General features: G+C 46.4%; 1 protein-coding gene across 24 annotated transcripts in view; it reads right to left on the reverse strand.

The window, feature by feature from the left end:
• The window catches only part of KALRN (kalirin RhoGEF kinase), a 657,335-nt gene that overhangs the window by 369,935 nt on the left and 266,872 nt on the right, over positions 1–20,528 (reverse strand). For all 24 annotated transcript variants that reach the window (XM_072811625.1, XM_072811621.1, XM_072811628.1 and 21 more), the window contains exons 7-9: positions 9,765–9,956; positions 6,064–6,195; positions 2,726–2,956 (exon numbers count right to left, since the gene is read on the reverse strand). In XM_072811625.1, coding sequence (XP_072667726.1) covers positions 2,726–2,956; positions 6,064–6,195; positions 9,765–9,956 — 555 coding nt within the window. The remainder of the gene's footprint in view (positions 1–2,725; positions 2,957–6,063; positions 6,196–9,764; positions 9,957–20,528) is intronic.

Below are 20,528 nucleotides of genomic sequence, written 5' to 3' on the forward strand. Positions count from 1 at the left end.
ATGCCTCTGCCTATAACCGTCCCATCAATACTCTACGGCCCTGCACACTGAGTGGCCCGCTCTGATAAAATTGTTCTTTAGATTTTTCGAACGGGTATGTCTTAGGCCGTTCTAACGAACTAGGCATCTTGCCAGGACGTAATGCAGTGCATTTGTAGGCCGACTGCAGAACATGGAGCTTTCTGGATAACAGATGAGCATTGGCATGCTTTGTGAGTGCTGAGGCTATGTCCCTGTCTCCTCCACCTTGGCTATAAATACCTGGGACCCTCAAAACTTTAACACCACCACACCTGCGGGTAGGCTCCAGCCACTCACTAGCAACTACTGGGTGGGCTGAGGGGGAGGGTTAAATGGTGTTCACCTCACAGAAACAGAAGCTGGGGATCCTCAGATAATAATTTCAGCTCAAGTCAGCAAATATAAAGAGAACCCCAGCTTCATATCAAATATAGCTAAGAGTGGCCAGGTGCACGGAGAAGCAGCAGCCATGGTTTCTACTCTCAAGGAGATAGGGAATAGATGAGATGCAACATGCAAAATAAAGCTGAGGAATATATAAAGTTCCTGGGGGTCAGGAGACCAAAGTCCAAGTCTTTTGCCCTAACTGTTCAGTGCGTTATGTCCAGAAGCCTTCTGAAGCACCAGCTCCACCATCTGCTGGGCACTAATGACTGGCACAAGGGTAGGAGGTAAGCACTGGGGACTCCCTACCAGATTTGGCAGCCCTTGTTCCTCCACGCTCTCCTTTGCATGTCTCTCCCAGTGTCACTGACCTGGGGAGTGAGAGCCTGTGTGGGACAGTGGTGAGTCAAGTTATGTTCCAGAAGTGAGAGTCGCATAGCCTGAAAAGAACAACGGAATTACCATCCTGGGGGATTCAGTCCTCATGGAAAATCTGAACCCATCACATCCACCCGATGTCGTTCTACTTGCTTTTGCTCAGCGCCAATAACGTGATGCATGAAGTAGAGATGAACTGATAGCATCTCAATTCCAGAACTACTCTCATTTTTAAGAGCATGATGTAGAATGGCCACAGGTGTAGCTTTACTAGACTTTTTTTTTTTTCCCCTAGCTTTAGTGTTGATGTCTTGGCGGCCACAGAAAAGTCTGGGAGACGATCCAAGTCTGGATGCCACCTTCCTGTTGGGGAGGCCTTTAGCCTGCCCCTTCTTGCAGCTCCTCTGTCTCTCCCCAGAGCTCATCCTGGTGGCACAGCCATGGATACAGCAGGAGGACAAAGAGGGACACGGCACAACCTGCAGCCTGGTTACCCCCATGAGTCACTCCAAGTTCCCTGAAACAATAACACCACTGTGTGTGCCTCCGGAGGCTGGCACCTCGCCCTGTCTCAATCACAGATGGACTCCGTGCTCTCCTGTGCTCTGGGATGATGTATTTATCTGGACAGTTCCAGATGGCAGCAGTAGGCCACTGATTCATTTGCTTCTCCATTCCCGGCAGGCTCCACAAGGGTTTGGGAGCTGGGGCCAGCACATAAGTGCCCATCTCTCCCGAGGCTGAGGTGTCACCTCTGATGGCTCAATCACTTGCCCCAGCCTAAGAGGGCAGCCCAACAACAAAGTCAGGGCAGCCCAAAATTGGAGACACTCTTGAAGGTTGGTCTACTCCCAAGACTAGTCACAAGGTGAACCCCCTCCCAGCTCGTCACAGCCAGGAATAGCATGTCCTGCTCTCCCTCCAGCCTCTCTCGGTCTCAGGGCACCCAGCCCTGGGGCCCCTCCCAACAGCAGCTGTGAAGGGGACCACATGCCAAAGACCTGTCCAGCTGGCTCGTGGTGTCCATGTATATATTTCCATACGTGGCTGATTCCCCGGCCTGTGAAATGTTATTTTATATGACTTGAGATTATGTACGGGCCCCAGGAGAGTCTGATAGCATGAGTGCCCTGACCCTTGCCTCTCACAGTGAAATCAGTAGGGAGGTGGTGTTAAGCCCCAACTGCAGTTACCAGCTCCCAACCATGGCGCTCCCCATCCCCCAGAATATCAAAACTAGAACCCAGCTCCCAAGGGTCCCCGAGAAGACAGAGAAAATATGAGGGAAAAATGAATGGGTTATTTCATTCAAAGGCATATTCACGGCAAGGCTGTCCTTTCATGGTCAAAACATAACTATTTCTTTATCATTTGCGGTAAGGGGAAAAGCTATGACTGATATAATAATGCAAAGAGAGAGATTAAGCCAGAAATAACCTCTGATCACTAATAGCCCGTGTTTTAAATCTCATTTGCCAAGTAAAACCTTGCCTTAGAACCCCCTAAAGGCCCTGTACCCCAACCACACCCCAACTTTAGCAGACCATCTGCATCGCTGATTGAGAAGTGAGTTCACTGTGTGCGGTCCAACCCTGACAGTGCTCAAATGGCCCCCCCAGGCCCTGGAGTCATCTAGAGAGCTCATGACTGAGTGAGACCCGAGCTCTCCGCCAAAGATGTTGCCACGTAGCCGCAGGAGGTGCCCTGTCTCTGGCGGAGCCTCCTTGCCCACACCAGAGAGTGAGAAGGCCCATCTGTAGAGCTGCTCTGGCAAGAAGCATGCAACTACCAAGTCCAGATGGTGCCCGGGGGAGGGGGGAGCAGATAAGGCAGCTGGCGGGGGGCGGGGGCGGGGCGGCGCTGTACTGCCCTCTTCCCTCCTAAATCGGCTGTGTGGGCACCTGCCTGGGACAGATGCCTGGTGCGGGCGGTGGCCCCTTACCTGCTGCACGTCCTGCTGGAAGACGCAGAGCTGCAGCCGCTGGTGGAGACGCACCTTGCGGTGCTGCCAGATGCTCTCAAGCCGCCGCTGGTGGTGCAGCACCTCGTGCACCACGTCCAGCACCTGGTGCACTGCCTTGGAGTAGTTGGCAGTGGCCGTGAGGGACTCCGAATTCCCGGGACTCAGGGGTCGCTGCAGCACATCCAGCAGGGCTTTGCCATCCTGGCTGACCTGCAAGAGGGAAAGGTCCAGTCCAGGGAGTCAAGGAGCAGGCAAGGCACAGAGAGGCAAGGGCAAGGTGCCTGGGGACCCCTCGTTAGGGACACTTGAGGAATATGCCAGCCAGAACTGCCCTGGTGCTCAGCCCATGGCCTGGGGCGGGGGGGGGGGGCATCCTGAATCCTGGGAGAGGGGAGCAGCTCAGTCTCTCTCTCTCTCCCCCTTGAACCCAGCAGGGACTCGGCCTTGTTCATTTGTCCCCAGCGCTTAGAACGGTGCCTGGTCCGTCATACCTGATAAGGATTTTGACTGATTCCCTGAGCAGGTCAAGCAGCAGCACCTCATTTCCGAAATGAAGCAAATATAAATTAATACCATAAACCTCTCTCCCTCTTCTTCACCGCCTCTATCCAGCCCTAAGCTTCTAGATGTGCGACCAGAGGCAAGTTACTGGACCCCTTTGGGCCTCAATTTCCTTGTCGGTAGAACAGGGGCAGTAAGGGGACAACCTCCCGGAGCTGCGGCAAGGGTTGAGCGGGTTCCCCGCAGAGTGCCCAGAATAGGCCCCGGCAGGGAGGACTGGCTCCCGGTTCTGTTCTCACCATCAGCTCTCTCTCCTTTATCATCATCATCATTGCTCTCTCTCCTGTCTTCCTTAATTCCCCCTCACTTTCTTTCTTTTATATTTATCCTTCTTTTGCTCTCCTTCTCTATAACGTCCTTTTTTCCTCCTGAGAGTGCTAACAACCCCCTCTTTCCAGAGCGTGCAGGGTAAGGGACCCACCCCTTGACTGGAGATTCAAGAGCAATGCTCTTGCATCCCCCCCAACATTCGCACTCAGTGCTGAGACCAGTGGGGGTCACATCCCCTGTCATTCCTTATTGGAATCCTGGCACAATGAAGGGCACCCGCCTCTCTGTAAAGGGGCATCATCTGGTCAACCCCTGTGGCTCTCCAGTGCTGGCAGAGGATGTGGGAGAGCATGCAGCTTTCTAGTTGAAATCAGTGGTGACCAGGGAATTAGGGGATTTTAAGGCCCTAAATTAATTCGGTTAACGATGAAGTCAAAGTTGGCTTGGAGTCGAAGTGGTCTTCCTTCTAGCAAGGTGGGGAAGCGGGTCTGCTCCTACCTGCAGCCTTGTGATGATGACTCAGGAGCCGTTTGCTGTGCTCCGGCCTCCCCTCACCCCTCCTCGGGTCCTGATACTAGCTAGCTGAGGGTTCAGCAACACAAAGGTATGTTACACCCTGTTCTCAGGGCAACAGGTGTGGGGCCAGGGCGAGGGCCCTGAGAGGAATACTAGGTAGAGAGTTCTGTAGCTGAGCAGGAGAGGAAGCCTGGCTGGAGGAAAACGGCCAACCTAGGGGACTACCGCTACCCACCCCATCCCACCAGGCCTGCCCCCCGTAAGGCACCCCCAGGGCAGGGCAAGGGGAGGGGCCGCGTCGGTAATACGGAGGCAGCACCCTCCAGAGATGTGAATGAGACAAAGATCCTGCGGCCAAACCCAGGAGAGCTCTCCTCAGGGAACTCTGGGCAGGTGCTGTCTTCGGCACCACGCTACGTCCAGGGTGGGGTGCTTAGAGACAGAAGGCCACGTCCTAAGATCCAGGTCACTAGGGCCCCAGTCCTCTGCTGCAGTGCACGTCTGCACGAGGCAGGGACAGCCCCAGCCTGCTGACCTCTGAAGTGGGCTTGGAGGGAATGTCTGTCCCCCAGCGCTAGGGCCTGAGAAAACACCGGGTCTCTCTGTGTATTGACATGAACACCCCCACAAGTGTGAAATGTGTAAGGGTAACAGTAATCTCACTTGTAGGCTCTGTGTTTATGTCTTACAGGAGTAAATTTAGAGATTCTTGACCTATGGGCAGGGGCACAGGGCACAGTTCTAAGAGAAAGCCCTCGGCCATTTGGATCCAGGCTGATGAGATCAGATTTGGCTCACGAGTCCTCCTCCTTGCCTCCTATACTAACAAAACCTGTTACCATTTGTTTTTTCTTTTAGCACTTATTGCTGTCAGGCCCAGGGCCGCGCATGTTCCATGTGCCATCTTTGTGATCCTTCAAGCCACAGGCCAGTGTTATCACCTTCATTTCACAGAAGACAGTGAAGCTAGAGTACCTAACTTGCCCGAAGTCACGTCAATAAGCAGGGGGGCCGAGAGGCAACCTCAGCTTGGACTCTGGCAAAAACCTTTATCCTCCCCCACAAGCCCCCGGTTCCTTGACTTCCGCGTGCGTCAAATTTGCCCCGTGGTAATATTTATTAAATGTAGGTTCCGGGTCCCACTTGTTGACGTTCTGATTCAGTCTGGGGTGGACCCAGGAACATGCAGCTTTACCCACTTGGGAAAGCACTGCCCCAACTCTCCTTGCCCCATGGGCCAGATGTGAATTGGCTTTCCCCCTCCTCATCCGGCTGCCTTAATTGCCCCATGGCTTTATGTCCCTCAGCCTCTTCCTCAGAATCCACGCCAGTTAGTCAACTCACCCACTTGTCTATGTCCACACAGATGCCCCCACATGCCCCTTTCCTTTTCCTTGGAAAGCAAAGTCAAGAAGCTTCCGCCCCCTTCTTAACTTGAACCATGTGGCCAGCCTTTGATTTTTCAGTGAAAGAGTCTTTTAATTTGTCCTTCACATCCATGGCGGCTTCTCACTCCTGTAAACATTTATCTCTACCCCATGGTGAGTTCTCCTCTGGACTTTCTCGTGAGAACGTTGGTATTTGTTGATGAGCTGATTCATAAAAGGGGCAGCAGAGCTGGTGTGTACACACCCGTTCACCAGCCAGAAAGGAAACTGAGGAGCAGAGCCTTGCTTTCTTATATTTGTCTTCTAGGGGAGAGAGTCTGGTCTTCACACATAAGGTGAGGAAGGTTTGTGTGTGTGTGTGCGTGTGCACATGCACACGTGCAACAAGGTGGCGCCTGCTGATGGCTGCATTGTTTCTGCTTCCTGGCCAGAGACCTCATCATTCATAGATCAAAGATCTTAAAGATGCCTCCAAAGGGAGAGAAGAGGCCTCTCTCTTCTCCCAACTCCAACCCAGTGCTCTCGCCATGCACCCACATCCACGCACACCCGAGACCCCTGGGTGTCCTGTCTAGTCCTCACCTCTGTGTAGGCCTGGGTCACCTGCTCGTACAAGGACTGGTGGTGGTGGATTGCCAGCTCCAGGTCCTGCATCTCAGAGGGCAGGCCACCCTCGCTGCACATTTTGCACCAGGCGTCCACTCCTGACAGGAACTGAAAGGAGACAGCAACTGGGTCAGTGTGGAGCACGGGGGGTGGGCAAGAGGCAGATTTCGTAGAGCCGGGCAGATTCCTTGGGAAGAAGCATCAGGACCTCTGGGAGCCTCAGAGACCACTGCAGAGGGTGGAGTTTTTTCTTTAATTCTACAAACACACCAACCCCCTGAAAGAAGTCAGACGAAGCACCTCTGCAAGAAGTGTGGTTTCCACAAAGATGACTCTTGAGAAACCGCTGGGGTGGTAGCCATCTACATGTTCGACAGGCTAATCTACACACTGGCTAGAATGTGTGGGAACAGCTCACCACATCACATGGGTACCTCAGAGCCCCTTGTCCTATGCACGCTTGTCCTATGTGCAGTATAACCGGAATGTTGTCACACACGTATAATGGGTTGTGAAGAGGAACAAAGAACAGCTCATACGAGGCCATCAGGTACCCCAGGGAACTTGCAGAGGCCCTTCCCACCGGCGATGGAGGTTAATTAATGCTGGATGAGATTCCCACTGTTGGGTCAGTATGCTCAGGGGTGGGACAGACTCCACTGTGCCTATGGCAGCGCTGGTTCCTGGGATGTGACGTATAGATAGAGATCTCAACAGACACAAAATTACTTAAAAATTAAAATTAACAACTGTGGAAGACTATGGGTCTCCATGCACAAAAGGTGAGCTAACTGAAATCACTCGGATTTATTAGGTGGAAAAACACACCTCTAAAATGCAAATAATTCTTCACCCAACAGTCTGGAATGGTTCTGTCTGTGATTCCTCTCGCCTGGGTGCACAGCTCCATTTAAATTAATTGCCTAAATGTCTTTTTATCTCGTTGCCTAGAACAGCCCATATGAGGACAATAAAGAGCTGCCTAAATAAATGCATAATAGCCTTGAAAAAATAGCCTTGAATCTGTTGTTTGGTGTGTGTTTGTTTCCCCCAGCTAAAAAGAAGCATGGTTTATGAGTTTCCCTGAAGGACTAGAAATACCTGAGGAAATTGCATTAAAAAATAGATACAAATAAAATTGGTCTTGATCCCAAGCAGTCCAAGTCAGGAAACATCAACTAGAAGCTGACTCCTCCAGCTACTCTCGGTTCTGGCATTGCATTTTCTGCAGCTGCTTCAGTTCCAGTCCTGGTGTCCGTCATCTTGCAGACCCTGGCCTGGTGGCTGTCCTGGTTGATTTTTCATTCCGTATGTCTTTATCCCATTAGGTCACAGCTTAACAAAACTGGAAGCCTGCCAGGTGCCATCCAGCATCAGGTTGCATACACTTGCTAACATCTCAGAAACTTCTTTGCTCTACCAATAACCATTTTACAGAGGCACCTGAAAGCAACTTGGCATTCATCTGTCAACCTTGGGGGGAAGTGCCTCTCCAAGGCCCTTGGGATTTCTCTGTAACGCCCTACGAAGAGTCCTATAGCAGACCCCACAGAATGGTTAGTTCAAGGAGAGGCAGAAAGGGAAGTACTGAATCTCCCTTGCCAATCTGGATAAACTTTGAACAAAATGTGTAAATGGTGGGGTTGAAGAGAGAACCCTACCATTCGACATGAATATTCTCCTGGTCCTAGGAGTGAACTAGTCATTAGCAGTTACTACCATCATCCTTAAAAAAAAAAAAAAAAAAAAAAAAAAAAAAGGTCTAGATCCCTTTCAACGTGTGGGGCCCCTGACTTATGACCCAAGTATTTCAGTCTTTGGGAAGTCTCAGGTAGAAACAGACACGGGTGAGGGAAATACAAAGATACCGAGATAGTGTGTTGAACAAATACAGTAGTCATGTCTAGGATTTAAAAAAGCACAATAGACACCTTACATGTTCCACCTCATTCTTATAATAGCACTGTAAGGTTTATGATTATCTTGCATTAGAGATGAGGAAACAAGCCCAAAATGGTGAGGTGACTTGTCTAAGAGTGAATGATTAGAACCTACGTGTACCTGGCGCAAAGCGCAGGCTCTTTCAATTATACCATGCTGCCTTCCATGTTAGGTGGGTAAAACAGGGGGAGAGATTTAAGGTATGACCTCATCTAGGACTCTCCACCATCTGTAGGCTACCCAAATGTCATACAAAGAAAGGAATTTAGAGGTTAAAACCACAAGCTTTAACGTCAGACACAGCTCTGTTGAAATCCCAGCTGTTGTAGATTGTGTGATTTTCAGTGGTGTGTTAGTAAATGTTTAATCATCAGTGTGTGTGTGGTGTGTATACATATGTGTGTGTGTATACACAAATATATTGTAAACTTTACTGATATAAAGGATATGTAATACATAATTTACAGAGAATAAAAACATATACAATGCTCCTTATTATAAATTCTATAAAGCCAACTGATTCTCAAAGAATGTTTTTGTTTGTGAATGACAAACTTGTATGAAAGCTAGTTGATATATTCACTTGTGTTGAAGGGTGATACAAAAGTGAAAAATACCTTAAGGCTTCCATCAGAGCATTCCTCTTTCATCAGTGATGTGAGTGACTTCTGTGTTAAATGGAATAATAGTTTTTGGATATCAGAATATTTCCTCAATTTGGTGTGCTGTTATTCACAATGTAAGAGCTATAGACAGGACACTTTTAGGTTAGTCTGCACTTCAAAATATGTTTTTCCTCATTTTCTTAAGACTCCAGATAATCAACAAAAACAATAAATCAAGCCCTAGTTTATGGCATTCGATGATTCCCATGGTGTAAAACTTCTACCTTGGTCTTTTTCAAGCCATCAAGTGACATCACAGAATGTGGAGTTGGGAAGAGTTCATCAGGAGCACGCAACTGTATAGTATTTTCAACGCAGAGACAAATAGATATAATTTCAAGAACATAAGTAATAATAAAATGTAGTAAAATAACCGGGAGTGATGAGTTTTGAGTATCTACTGCCTTTGTGTTTAATATATTTACTTTAAATCGATATAATTTTAAGTAATGGCTATGTTTAATAGCCCGCTCACAAATTTCCTGAAAAATCTGACATTTGGCTCTCCATAGGCTGGTTAGAGCCAGCCCCAACACACCACTAGTTCTTGAGAAGGTCACTTAATCTCTCTGAGCTGCAGTGCTCCTCTCTGTAAAACGGGTTAGTGATGTCACTGACCAATACCAGTAAGTAAATAGCAACAAATAATTATATTTCCATCCATTGTGTAATTATTACATTACTATTGCCCATGGCAAATGCTTCATGTAGGAGTAATTTCCCCCTGCTCTCAGCACTCAATGATCAGTATTTAGTTTCACCCCTTTTGTCTATGCTCTGGAAATGTGGTCAACACACACACAGGCACACTCCCCCAACAATAAACTACCAAACAGAATGTAAACAGCTCTAGGTTGCTTCTTGTGTGGATGTTAAACAAAGCCACCCAGAGTGGCCAACGTTTCCTTGTGTACACAGGAGCCAGGAAAGCAGCAGAACAGGGGTTACCGCTGTAACTACTCAGCAGGCTCTTGAGTGTTTCAAGAAGAGAGGAGGGGCTCTCTACACAGACCGTGTATGTACTCTCACCCTTCCAACCAACAGCAACCACAGCCGCTCCCTTGGCCTCACCTGCTCAGCCTTCTGGTGGAACACCGCAGACATGGCAAGGATGGTGCTGCGTTCATCCAGAGCAGCTGCGAAGCTCTTCCACTCTTGGTCCAGCTGTGTGGAGATCTGCTTGATTTGCTGCGAGGCATAATGACCAGCCTCAGAGAGGCGAGAAGCCACAGACATGATGCGGTTGATGTTGACATATGCATTCTGGGAAGCAGAAGAGAGGGAGCACTTATTGGGGCAAGCTGGAACAGCATCCATTGAGCACCTTTGGGGTGGGTGAGTATTTGGAGAAGGAGACTAGTCAAAACAAAAGTCAGAAAGAGCCTAGTATAGGCCACACTAGTGTATCCATTTGGGGCCCAAGCGAAGTCTGTCTGCAACATAAAATTTCAGCTGAAAGGAGGTACAATAACTGAGATCTTTCATCCTGGGGCACCAATATAATTTTTGTGTCAACTATTAATGCACATGAATGTGGTCACTTTACATGGATGCCCTCAGCACTCCCCACACTTTGGAAACATGATGCTTCCAAGAATCACTCTGGAAACAGAGCCTCAAATTAGGGCAAAAGGCACCTCTCTTGCTCAGGAGAGAGTTAGACCCAGGTCATTATTGCCTCCTACAACAGGGTAGTGGTGTTCATCAAAAAGAGCAAAGGACACGTGTCACATGATAATTATGCATCTTCCTATCACCAAGAGAATTTGCTGAAGCCCCACCCCTCTCCCTACCAAAAGAGCTGGGACACTAGCCATCAGTCAAGATTCAAATAAAGAGAGCATTTGAAGCAACAGGTCTTCCATGCTAATAATATACATCTGAAACTAATGATGTACTGTATATTGGCTAAACGAATTAGAAAAAAAGATCTGTGGGACCCTTTCTTAGCTCTACTAGACTAAGACATATTTCCCTACCTAACCCCAAAAAAGGCATCTGTGGGGTATGCCCAAAAAGCATGTGTAGGGCTCTCCTGGTCCTGCTGACTTCTCTCATCATGTGTTTTGTTTACAATCATTCCCATCTTTGATAACCAATTAAAAATTCATGACCATGTGTGGTTGTTTCCTACCAGGGCAACAAAAAAACCCTCCAGGAAGGAACAAGGCAAAAGGCAAAAGAAAACCCCCACAAACACAAGACAGTAGAGAGCATGCTTATTTTTAACTGCTACTTCCTATTAATTGTCTGAGGTGTCAAAACAATCAAGTAATATTGTGGCATCTACAGAGAGCTTCTCTGAATCAGACAATGTCTGCCTGAAGAAGGACTAGGGCAGCAAGTTGCTTGTGCACCTCTGTTTTTGTTACAGATCTTCTCAAATGACAAGAAATATTCTTCAGCAATGGCATTTTCTCCTCGCTCTATTATTAGCTCAGGAGTAGTTCATTAATACTGGGTAAATGATTTTTTTATTTTCCTTCTCCTCTTCCCTCGTGGTCCCCCTATTCATCTTAGCTGTCCCTGACCTCAAGCACTCCGTCCCAAACCCAAGCCAGGTTGAGAAGGTCTCTCTTCATTTAAAAGGCCTCTGTGGAAATTTAAAAGATTAAGTGAAGTGCTCAAACACAAATCCATCCCGATGTCTAATGACCTCCATGTGCAATCTCTTTCTTTAGTCTGGCCTAAGACCTTTCTGAACGCAGTACATTTCCTTAATAGAGCTAGAATCTTGTTATTTGAAATAACTATCCTTCAAAGATTCGGCAATCATTATCAGCCTTGTTTTCTGAGTTAGGACACAGATTCTATTTAAAATTAAACTCTATTTTATAGAATTGACAGAAAAACCAACCCTACTTGGAAAGAAAAGAGGTAAAAGGCATGTACTGATTTTAATAGTTCTGTCTTGTAAGGGAATGACATTTGGATTCCCCCAAATTTTTTGCTTGTGTCACTGTCTTGGTTTAGTTTGCCCCCAAAGTAGACTTGAGACAAGAATTTGGGTCAGATGACTTATTTGAATGAGACTGCAGAAAGCAAGGTGAGGGAGTGGGCAAGTCAAAGCAAAAAGGAAAGAAAATGAATAAACGATGTGTTTATTAATGGGTTAGTGCTATAAGCAATTAGAGGTCGTTCCTTTATACACCAAATCCAACTGCTCATGGTTGAGGGTCCCTCCTGGAATAACTCCATGGCATTTCCAGCCTGACCTACACACAGACACAGGCCAAACGCACCTCTCAGGTCAGAGAGATGCAGGAAGCTACCAGTGTGTATGCAAACCACCTGCATTTTAACCGCCAGGGTCTGTTGAGGGGATACAGGTGCAGCATTGACAGCATCCAATGGAGCTATCCTTCCAAACTAGATTCAAATCCTGACACTCCCCCTCTCCCCCGCCGCCACATTTATCCAGATTTATCTAGTGCTATTGGGTTTTCCTGTCCTAGGAAAGATCTTGCGTGCTTTGGCCAGATGGGAAGCAAGCAACACAGTAAGAGCAGGGCACTAACCTGTCCCCAGGGTCCCTCATGGACATCTTATGGATGCTTGGCCCCTTGTCATCACTGCCTGTTTACATTCTCTCCCCACAGAGAACATAGGGAGGCATACTTCTGCTCACTTTTAGGAAGAGCTTTCTAGCTATTAGCGATGTCTAACTGTGGCCACCTCTGGAGGCTGTTAACACTTTGTCACTCATTCAAATATTTATGGAGAGTTGGCCAGGCTTTGTGTTGGGGGCTGTGGGAGATCAAAGAGGCATGAGACAGAATTCCTGCCCTTGGGGGCTCACAGCTGAGATAAGAAAAGTCCTCAAATAACTGCAATTTAGAGCAAAATGAAGTAAGTGTTCCTACAGGGGCGGAGACAACTCGCTGTGGGGATGCAGAGGAAGGGAATCAGAACCCCTGGCAGGGATGTTGGGAAGGGGCTTCCTGCACGGAAGGGGGTGGTGAGGCTGGCGGTCCTCCAAGGCCCCCTGCAACCCTGAAGCCTGTGATCATAAATGAAAGCTAAAAACAAACAAACAAACAAAAGACCACAGCTTACATTTCACATTCTAGAGACTAGCACAGTCAATGTCTTTTTGTTTCCTTATCAGTGGGCAGGGAAATGTCTTACTAAAACTAACAAATGATTATGCTTCACAAAAGAAGTAGAGGGAGTATTCCTCACAATAGAGGGATAAATATAATGTTGACTCATGAACTTGCTCATTATTCTTCTCTACAGCCCCCCTTTCAAAATAGCAAAACACTGCAGGCAAGTCATGTGGTCCAGGTTCGTCATCCTCACCTTCTTCATCTTCCTTCAGCCTAGAACCTGAGACAAACGGGCAGCTAGATTCTAAATAGCAGCCAGAAACCAAATGAAAAGAGAGAAATGGTAGAGAAGGTCTCCCAATGCCTTAAAAGGAAAGAGCAAGAGCTGGGTTAAGAGTCTTATGGATAAATAGGGGTGCTTAGTCATTATGCACAAAGACATGTCATGGCCTTTGGTCAATCCATCCCTGTGGTTCTTCTGTGTCACTGTTTATGCCTCTGTTAAGGAGCATTTGGGAGTCATGTTTGTTCTGGGGATGTAGTCAACAGGAATAGATATTTTCATTCTTTATGGCCTTTCCATTCCCTACCAGGCACCTCCTCCACTCCCTCCAATCTGGCCCTGCCATTCTTCCCTGCCAGCCTAAAGTGCCCTTCCCTCCGCAGAGCTGTCCATCAGTCAAGGGCATCAAAGTCACTTGGCCAGGAGTCAGGAGACAGGAGTTCTGGTCCAGCTCTAACACTCACCCAAGATATCATTTACCCCTGTGCCTCAGATTCTTTAACCTTAAAATGAGGGGGTTGAATGAAATAATTTCAGACATTTTATTTGAATAAGCAGGGTTATTTCCAGATTGAATGTAGAAAAAACTTAGGAGGTCACAAATCCCCCACATAAATGCAGTGCTATTAACATTATCATTATTCACAGTCTCATGTAGTCCAAGATGTAAACCGGATCTGCTCTGCCAAATGCAATGCACCTGTAGCACAGGGTGTGGCATCAGCCACCTCATCTTACCTGCCACCCCACCAAGGTGTCTCCCTTCCACCATCACTCTGGTCACAACTGGAGAATACAATTAAATTCCAGCAAAAATCTCGCTAATTCAAAAGCCCTCTATACTTATACCCTGCCTCTGCTCTTGTTGTCTAAATTCTGTTTCCTGTTTCATTCCTGCAGTCATTAATTGGGGATCACAGGATGGACGGCCCTTCTCCCAAGGCTTTGTCTTGTGCGGTGATGAAGCGAAATCAGTGAAGAAAGCATCACCCTCCTGAAAGAACTCTTTGGCAGAACCTTGATGAAAGTTTTCAGCTGCCAAAAGGTTTTCACTTTGAACCTGGTTCCTGGCTGCCCTCACTGGCTACAAACACAGGCAAAGTTGCTTACAAGATAATGATAACTTTCTGTTTAAAAACCCAGCTAAATTTTTTTCTCTAAATGAAGGTTCTTATGCAATACACACTCTGAAAGAGATACTGGTTCTTCTAGAAATAATCATTTGATAGAAGCTATCATTTCGGTAACCCTAAGCTCTGTGCCAGGGGTTGATTGTAAGAGCAGATCTTTGCTGACTGTATTATTTGAACCCCATTCACTTCACTCTTAAAAGTAGGGGGGATTTTACACCTTGGCCATATGTCCCCGTGCTAAATCAGAAACTCTCTCCTGTGGGTTACGTGAGATAACATAAAGTATCTAGTCTGTTGTCTGATATGTAACTGGTAACTCGATGAATGACATTAACTCACCAAATCAAGTGCAAATCACATCAAAGTATTAGTAAAAAAGCGTAACAAAAAGGAAAACCTATCAACTATTCCAGCAGAAGGCAAATATTTCTACAACCCCAAATCCCACAGTATTTCACAAAAAACATTCCACAATGTCCCCTTCTGTTCCCAGGGAGGAGTTCCTTTCCACAGGAACCTGTCACATGTGCCCAGCCCTACAGCAGGCAAAGCTGCTCTAGCTGCTTGTCAGGACACTGCCCTGCGCATCATACCCTTCTCCTAGGATTCAAGGGTCTGGGCCCTGAATTGTCCCCAGGTCTTTCTGTGACCCAGAGAGATCAGAGAATTCAGAATCAGCAAGTGACTCACTCTGTGAGCCATGCCTTTTCAACACAATGTCCTTTCATACCTCCAGTTGGAAAACCAGAGGTCTTTGCCTCTTGGGATAGCCTTCTTAGGGCATCTCGACTACTTTGGCATTTCCAGAGTACCCAGAAGTGGGAATGTCTTGTCCTCACACAAGGGGCCAGACCCTTTGCCTTATCACTGATGTCAGAAGCCTCTTCCCCAGGCCAGGCCTAGGGTCCTTCACTTTGTCATCCGGCGGCAACGCTTCTCGTGCTCACCTCTAGAGAGGCAGAGGGGAAGCCCTGAAGAGTTGTCTCATCTCTGGGAAGAATGAGTTCTGCACATAGGGCTCTCAATTCTATTCCAATTAACGGGCTGCAGTTTTTAAATTATCATCATGAAAAATGGAAGCTGTGATCTCTTAAGATTACCACAGGAGGTGAGGCACAGCTGCCACGTAGGGGCCACTTTCCTAAAAGGGGCTCAGTCCAGACAAGCCGTGGAGACCTTGACTCTCCAAATCCAAAAGTCCAGGGAGGGAAGCCAGGCAAACACCTAGCCAAGGGCCAAGATACTCAGCAAAATCACTTGGATCAAACGAAAACTGAGGTTAAATCAGAATGCTAAATATAAAACATTTAAACAATATGGCCTCAGCTGAGAATATACATATCACTAACATTATGTGTAGCAGGGAAGCACACTCAAATGTTATTATTACTGAATGCTTATTTTGCACAGATATGCCTGGTGGTAGGACCTTCCCTCTAGGCTCTTTTTGTCATCTTGATTCTTTTATGTATAGAGACGTGTTTAAAAAATAATTTTGGGATATACATATTTTTAGTAACTGGGGGAAAATGTTCTAAAACTATACAGAGGAAATATACAGTATCTAATCCCCAGCTCTTTCTCTTACCACTGATATTAATACATCAAAGCATCAACTATCTATGGGTGTTGGAACTAAGGGGGAATTTATATTCAACCTTTTACTTTTCTTGAACTCATTCTTTTTATTGAGACACAAAAGTTGTTTCTAGTTTGGGGCTTTCTTCCTCTGCAAATAATGCTAGGGGTTGTAGAGTATATTTAATTTTAATAGATTTGGTATTTTAAATATTTTATAGTTTTACAAATTATTTTAATATATCTTCAGTGAATCTGGTCAGGTTGCATTCCATGAAAGCTGTAATTACTCAAACTCCTCCACCTCTTTTTACTATAAAAAAGCTTTATTTTTTTTTTAAAGTAAGGCACAATTTACTACCAGTGAAATAGGTAAGTTTTAAGGAGCAAATTATGCTTTAATAAGGAAAAGAATATAAGCACACTTCAAGTTTTTTAGAAGCCAAGTTCACGTAACCATCTCATTTTACAGTCATAAAAAAAAAAAAATAAAACCCAGACATGTCTTGCACCCACTTAGAAGGTGTTTAAAAACTTATTAAATCAAAAAAAAAAAACTTATTAAATCATTTAGGAGGTAGGTTCAAAGGCGCTGGGATTCCTAGTCTGCGTGATCCTTCTGTTTATAGCTATCTTTTTCTCATGCCCTACAGCTTATATTAATTTAAGTTTTTGTTTTGTCACACTGAGAGGGAGCCATAAGGAAAAATACTTGGAGATTTTCCCATACAGCTTTCAGAGGCTCCGTGAGTAGCGTTCAGTATCAGTAAGTAGATAGATCGTGCCAGAGCAATGGAAAAAGCTGAGCCTCACCTCCTCTTTCCAGCTTAATGGTACCATATGTATCGCTTGCATCTTCACTAGTACCAAACGCACTTTGGGTCCTGCTGCTGTTACAGCATCAGTTTATGATTAATTAGTTTAACATTACCATGTAAACCTGCTGATCCCACCTCGAAACATATGGACACTGGGATAGTAACATCTGGAATAAGAACTGTCCATGCTTGAAACTCTACTACAATAGCTATGAGATGTGATGAGCTCTAAATGAAATCTCCAACTTCTGCCTCCCACAAACCACAGGGTGCCCTCAAGGGGGCTAAATAGGGCAGTTGATGGATGACTATCTGGTCAGGTCTGGCCAGACAGTAGGTCAAACCATGTGGAAGCCATCTGTCACTGTCGGGTGGAGAGAGGAAAGAAGTTGGAGCAGCCCCGGTGCTCAGCAAAGATAACATTGGCCCATGAATCCCTCTGTCCCTCTCGCTTGGCTTGCTGTAGCAATGTTTCCTCCAGCAATTGCTTTACAAACCATTAAGCAGTCATGAAAACAAGTGCCTGGCCATATGTCCAAGGGCCAAGGAAACCCAGGAACAGATTTTAGTAAAAGAGAAATCGGTCTCTCTCTCCTTTCTCAGTTCAGAGTGAAACTTCTTTAGAGAGGTGAGTGTCTTTGTAGGAGACAGTGTTGCAGGATTCCAATATTAGGGAAGAATTACCCATTCTTCCCTAATATTTGGCTGGAATCAGATCTGGGAAAACCAGTGGGGAAAGTGTCTGGGAACAATATAGCTCTTCTGGGTTAGAATATAGTAATTTCAGGCCGCCTTTTAAGATTGAAATCAGAGGCTATAAAACTTCATGGAAATATATTCATCAGTTTTTTCTCCCCAATCCCTTTCTTGTGTAGGCCTGGCTATTCAGAGCTCGGTCTGTGTGTTGGCACAGCCTGGGAGCTGGTTAGAAATGCAGAATCTCAAGCTCCTTCCCAACTTTCTGATTAGAATCTGCATTTTAACAAGATTGTCCCAAGTAATATGCATGCACATTAAAGTTTGAGAAGCTCTGTAGATGGGAACTCTGAGAACAAGAACTGTTTCTTCTAGCACTCCTGACCCTGACAATAATACCTGAACATTTGCCAAGCACAACACTGTGCCAAGTGCTGTGCTTAAAATGCATGATCACATCTCATCCTTACAACACCCCTGGCAAAGTACTATCATTATCCCCACCATTTATAGGCGCAGTGGTAAGGCTCTAAGAAATTGAAATAACTTGCCTATGATCACACAACCAGGCAGGAATCACAGAGTGGCAGTTAGCACCTAGTGCTCATACTCTTTCTATAGAGAGGAAAGCAGTTGGGTTGGCCAAGGATGTCCCTAAAGGGAGAGAAGATGATGAAGAGAAATTTCCCCCCCAAAGATTCAATCATTCACATCTCAGAGAAATAGGGTTTCTGGGGAGAGAATTTAATAAAAGTTTCTACATCTCTGAAGTCTCCCTATTGGGGCCCTTGACTTGCCCTTGAAAATCCCATAATAACCCAAGTCTAGAATGGGCAGGAGTCTCTTGTTCTCTCCCTCCTTGGAGCAATAATCTTTACCTGAAAACCTAAGGCCAGTCACCTGAAGAACAGATCCCCAACTCTGCAGAACCTCTGGAAAGCTCAGGATTAAGGCAACTCTTTGCTCCTTTAATTGATGTCTTGCCTTATTGCTGGAGTTTAAATCTGCTGTCTTACTCAACTATATATCCAACAATGTAAGACACTGTGCAAACAGAGAATAAGACAGACAAAATCCCTATATGCACATGGAGCTTACATTTTAGTAGAAAAGTCAGATAATAAATTGATAAATATTTACTATACATATTTCAGTTCTATATAAAATACAGCTGAGAAGAGTATACTATGAGATGGGACTGGGAAACACTACTGAAAATAGAGAAGTCAGGGCAGGCTGACCCCTGAAGTCGGAGGTGAGAGCTGAGCTTATCTCTGAATGAAGTGAGAGAGTGAATATGTGGCTGTGGGCAGGAAGAAGCTCCAGGTAGAGGGGACAGCAGGGGTAAAGACCACAAGGCAAGAATGTCCTTGGTGGGCTCAAGAAACAGCAAGAAGCCGAGGATGACTGGAGCAGATAAGGAGGTGGTAGAGGCTGAAATCTGAGAGGTAACTGAGATCTAGACCATGTAGAGCCTTGTAAGCCACAGTAGGGACTTCAGCTTTTATCTTGGGATGGATAGGAAGACATTAAAGCATTTTTGAGTGGAGGAGTGACACAATATAATGTATCTCACTCTTGGAAGCAACCTTCAGGCAGTTGTGTTGAGAATGGACTGGAAGGGAACCAGGTAGGAGCTACAACAACAGTCCAAGCAGGAGCTAATGGCAGCTTGGGCGAGGGTGGTAGCTGTGGAGGTGGTGACAAGTAAGAAGGTAGATTCTGGAGATGTTTTGAGGGTGGAGCCAAAAGGACTTGCTGATGGAAATCCTGTAGCTCTTGCTCATTTGTGGGCCTCTGGCTATGTCAGGCTCTCTGACCTCTTCTTTTTGTAATGTTCCCTTCCCCTATGCCTACCTGGTCCTGACCTCTCAGTTTTCAAACTTACCTACATGTCCTTGAGCAGTCTCTCTGTCCCTTATCTGGCATTCCTGGCTGGCTACCACCCATGCCCCAGAATGGCATATGCAACATTACTGCTGCTTATTTTTATCAATATTTTATATTTGTGTCAAGCTTTACGGTTTAAGCCCTTCTGTGTACATTATCTCATCTGACGTGCTAGGTTTCATAGGCCATTTCATGCTTTTCATTTGGCTCCAGGAGACCTCAAAGAAGAGGCATGAGTCAGCTTTGGCTGAATTTCAGGCAAATTAACTCCTTGGCAGCTGCAAACTTGTCAGGGAGCAGGCACTGGCTGCATGTGAGTATGTAAGAGTGGGTGGGTAAACTGAGCCATGAGGTTCAAGGGATGCACACACCAAGAGGGCCCAGCAAATAAGCTGAGGTCAAGGGACATGTTGATGGAAGGCCTTGGAGAGCAGTGGACCAAAGCCAGGAAAGAGGTCCTAGGGCTGTGGGCAGAGAATTAGGAGTGAGGAGGAAGAGGCAAGTCTGGGGCCTGGAGGGGGTGTACAAACAAGAGAGAAGGTAAAGTCTGAGTGGTCAGCCAGGCCCTGGGGATCAGCTCAGAGCAGGCTTTCAGAAGGGACCCGGCTGTTTGGCTGACTGGTGAGAAGAGCCAGCACCGTGCATCAGGACAAGGCTGAGAAAGTCTCGGCCGCAGGGAGCCAAGGAGCATCCCTAAGGTTTTTCTGTTGAATTGAAGCCAATCCCTCAAAACAAAACAAAACAAAACAAAAGCTGATTAGAGACCAATGCACAAAGTCAAGTGGGGCACCTAAAAAGGTTGGGATGGGGAGCTAGGAGCAGGGAGTAAAGACAGATAGTTCTTCTCTCTGGAGCCTCGTGATCTTAAAGGGAAATCCTCACTTCCAGTTCCACAGGCTCATTATCTGGTAGCTTTAGAGTTTGACCCCTGGCCATTGTCAGGTGCTTTTTTTCTCTTCACCCTGAGCCCATGATTCTCAATCTGGTTCTCAACCTTGTACCTATTTCCTGGGCTCCACCCCAGCACAGTTAAAGCAGAGTCTAGGGCTGTGGGGTCCAGATGGGGTGTTTTTTTTTTTCAAACTTCCCCCAGGGGACTAGAGTGGGCAGCAGGATGAGGCCTGGGGCCGTAGCCACGTGCACCAGTTTCCCCGGGCCCCCTCCAAAGCATCTTCCTCCTTCCTTAGGACATGTTTAATTCTGACAATGGTGCCAAGAGCAAGGATTCATAAATGGATACCGAGCAGATCAGAAAATAAAATCTAATCCTCCTACTGGGTTGGAAGAAAAGCGAAATTCCACCCACAGGGCTGTTTGTGGAAATACAAATGCCGCATCCTGTTCAGCTTGATTCGTAAGAATAGGTCTGGCTGGTGATATGTGCAATA

The sequence above is a fragment of the Canis lupus genome, chromosome 35, assembly GCF_048164855.1.
Source record: "Canis lupus baileyi chromosome 35, mCanLup2.hap1, whole genome shotgun sequence".
NCBI lineage: Eukaryota > Metazoa > Chordata > Mammalia > Carnivora > Canidae > Canis > Canis lupus.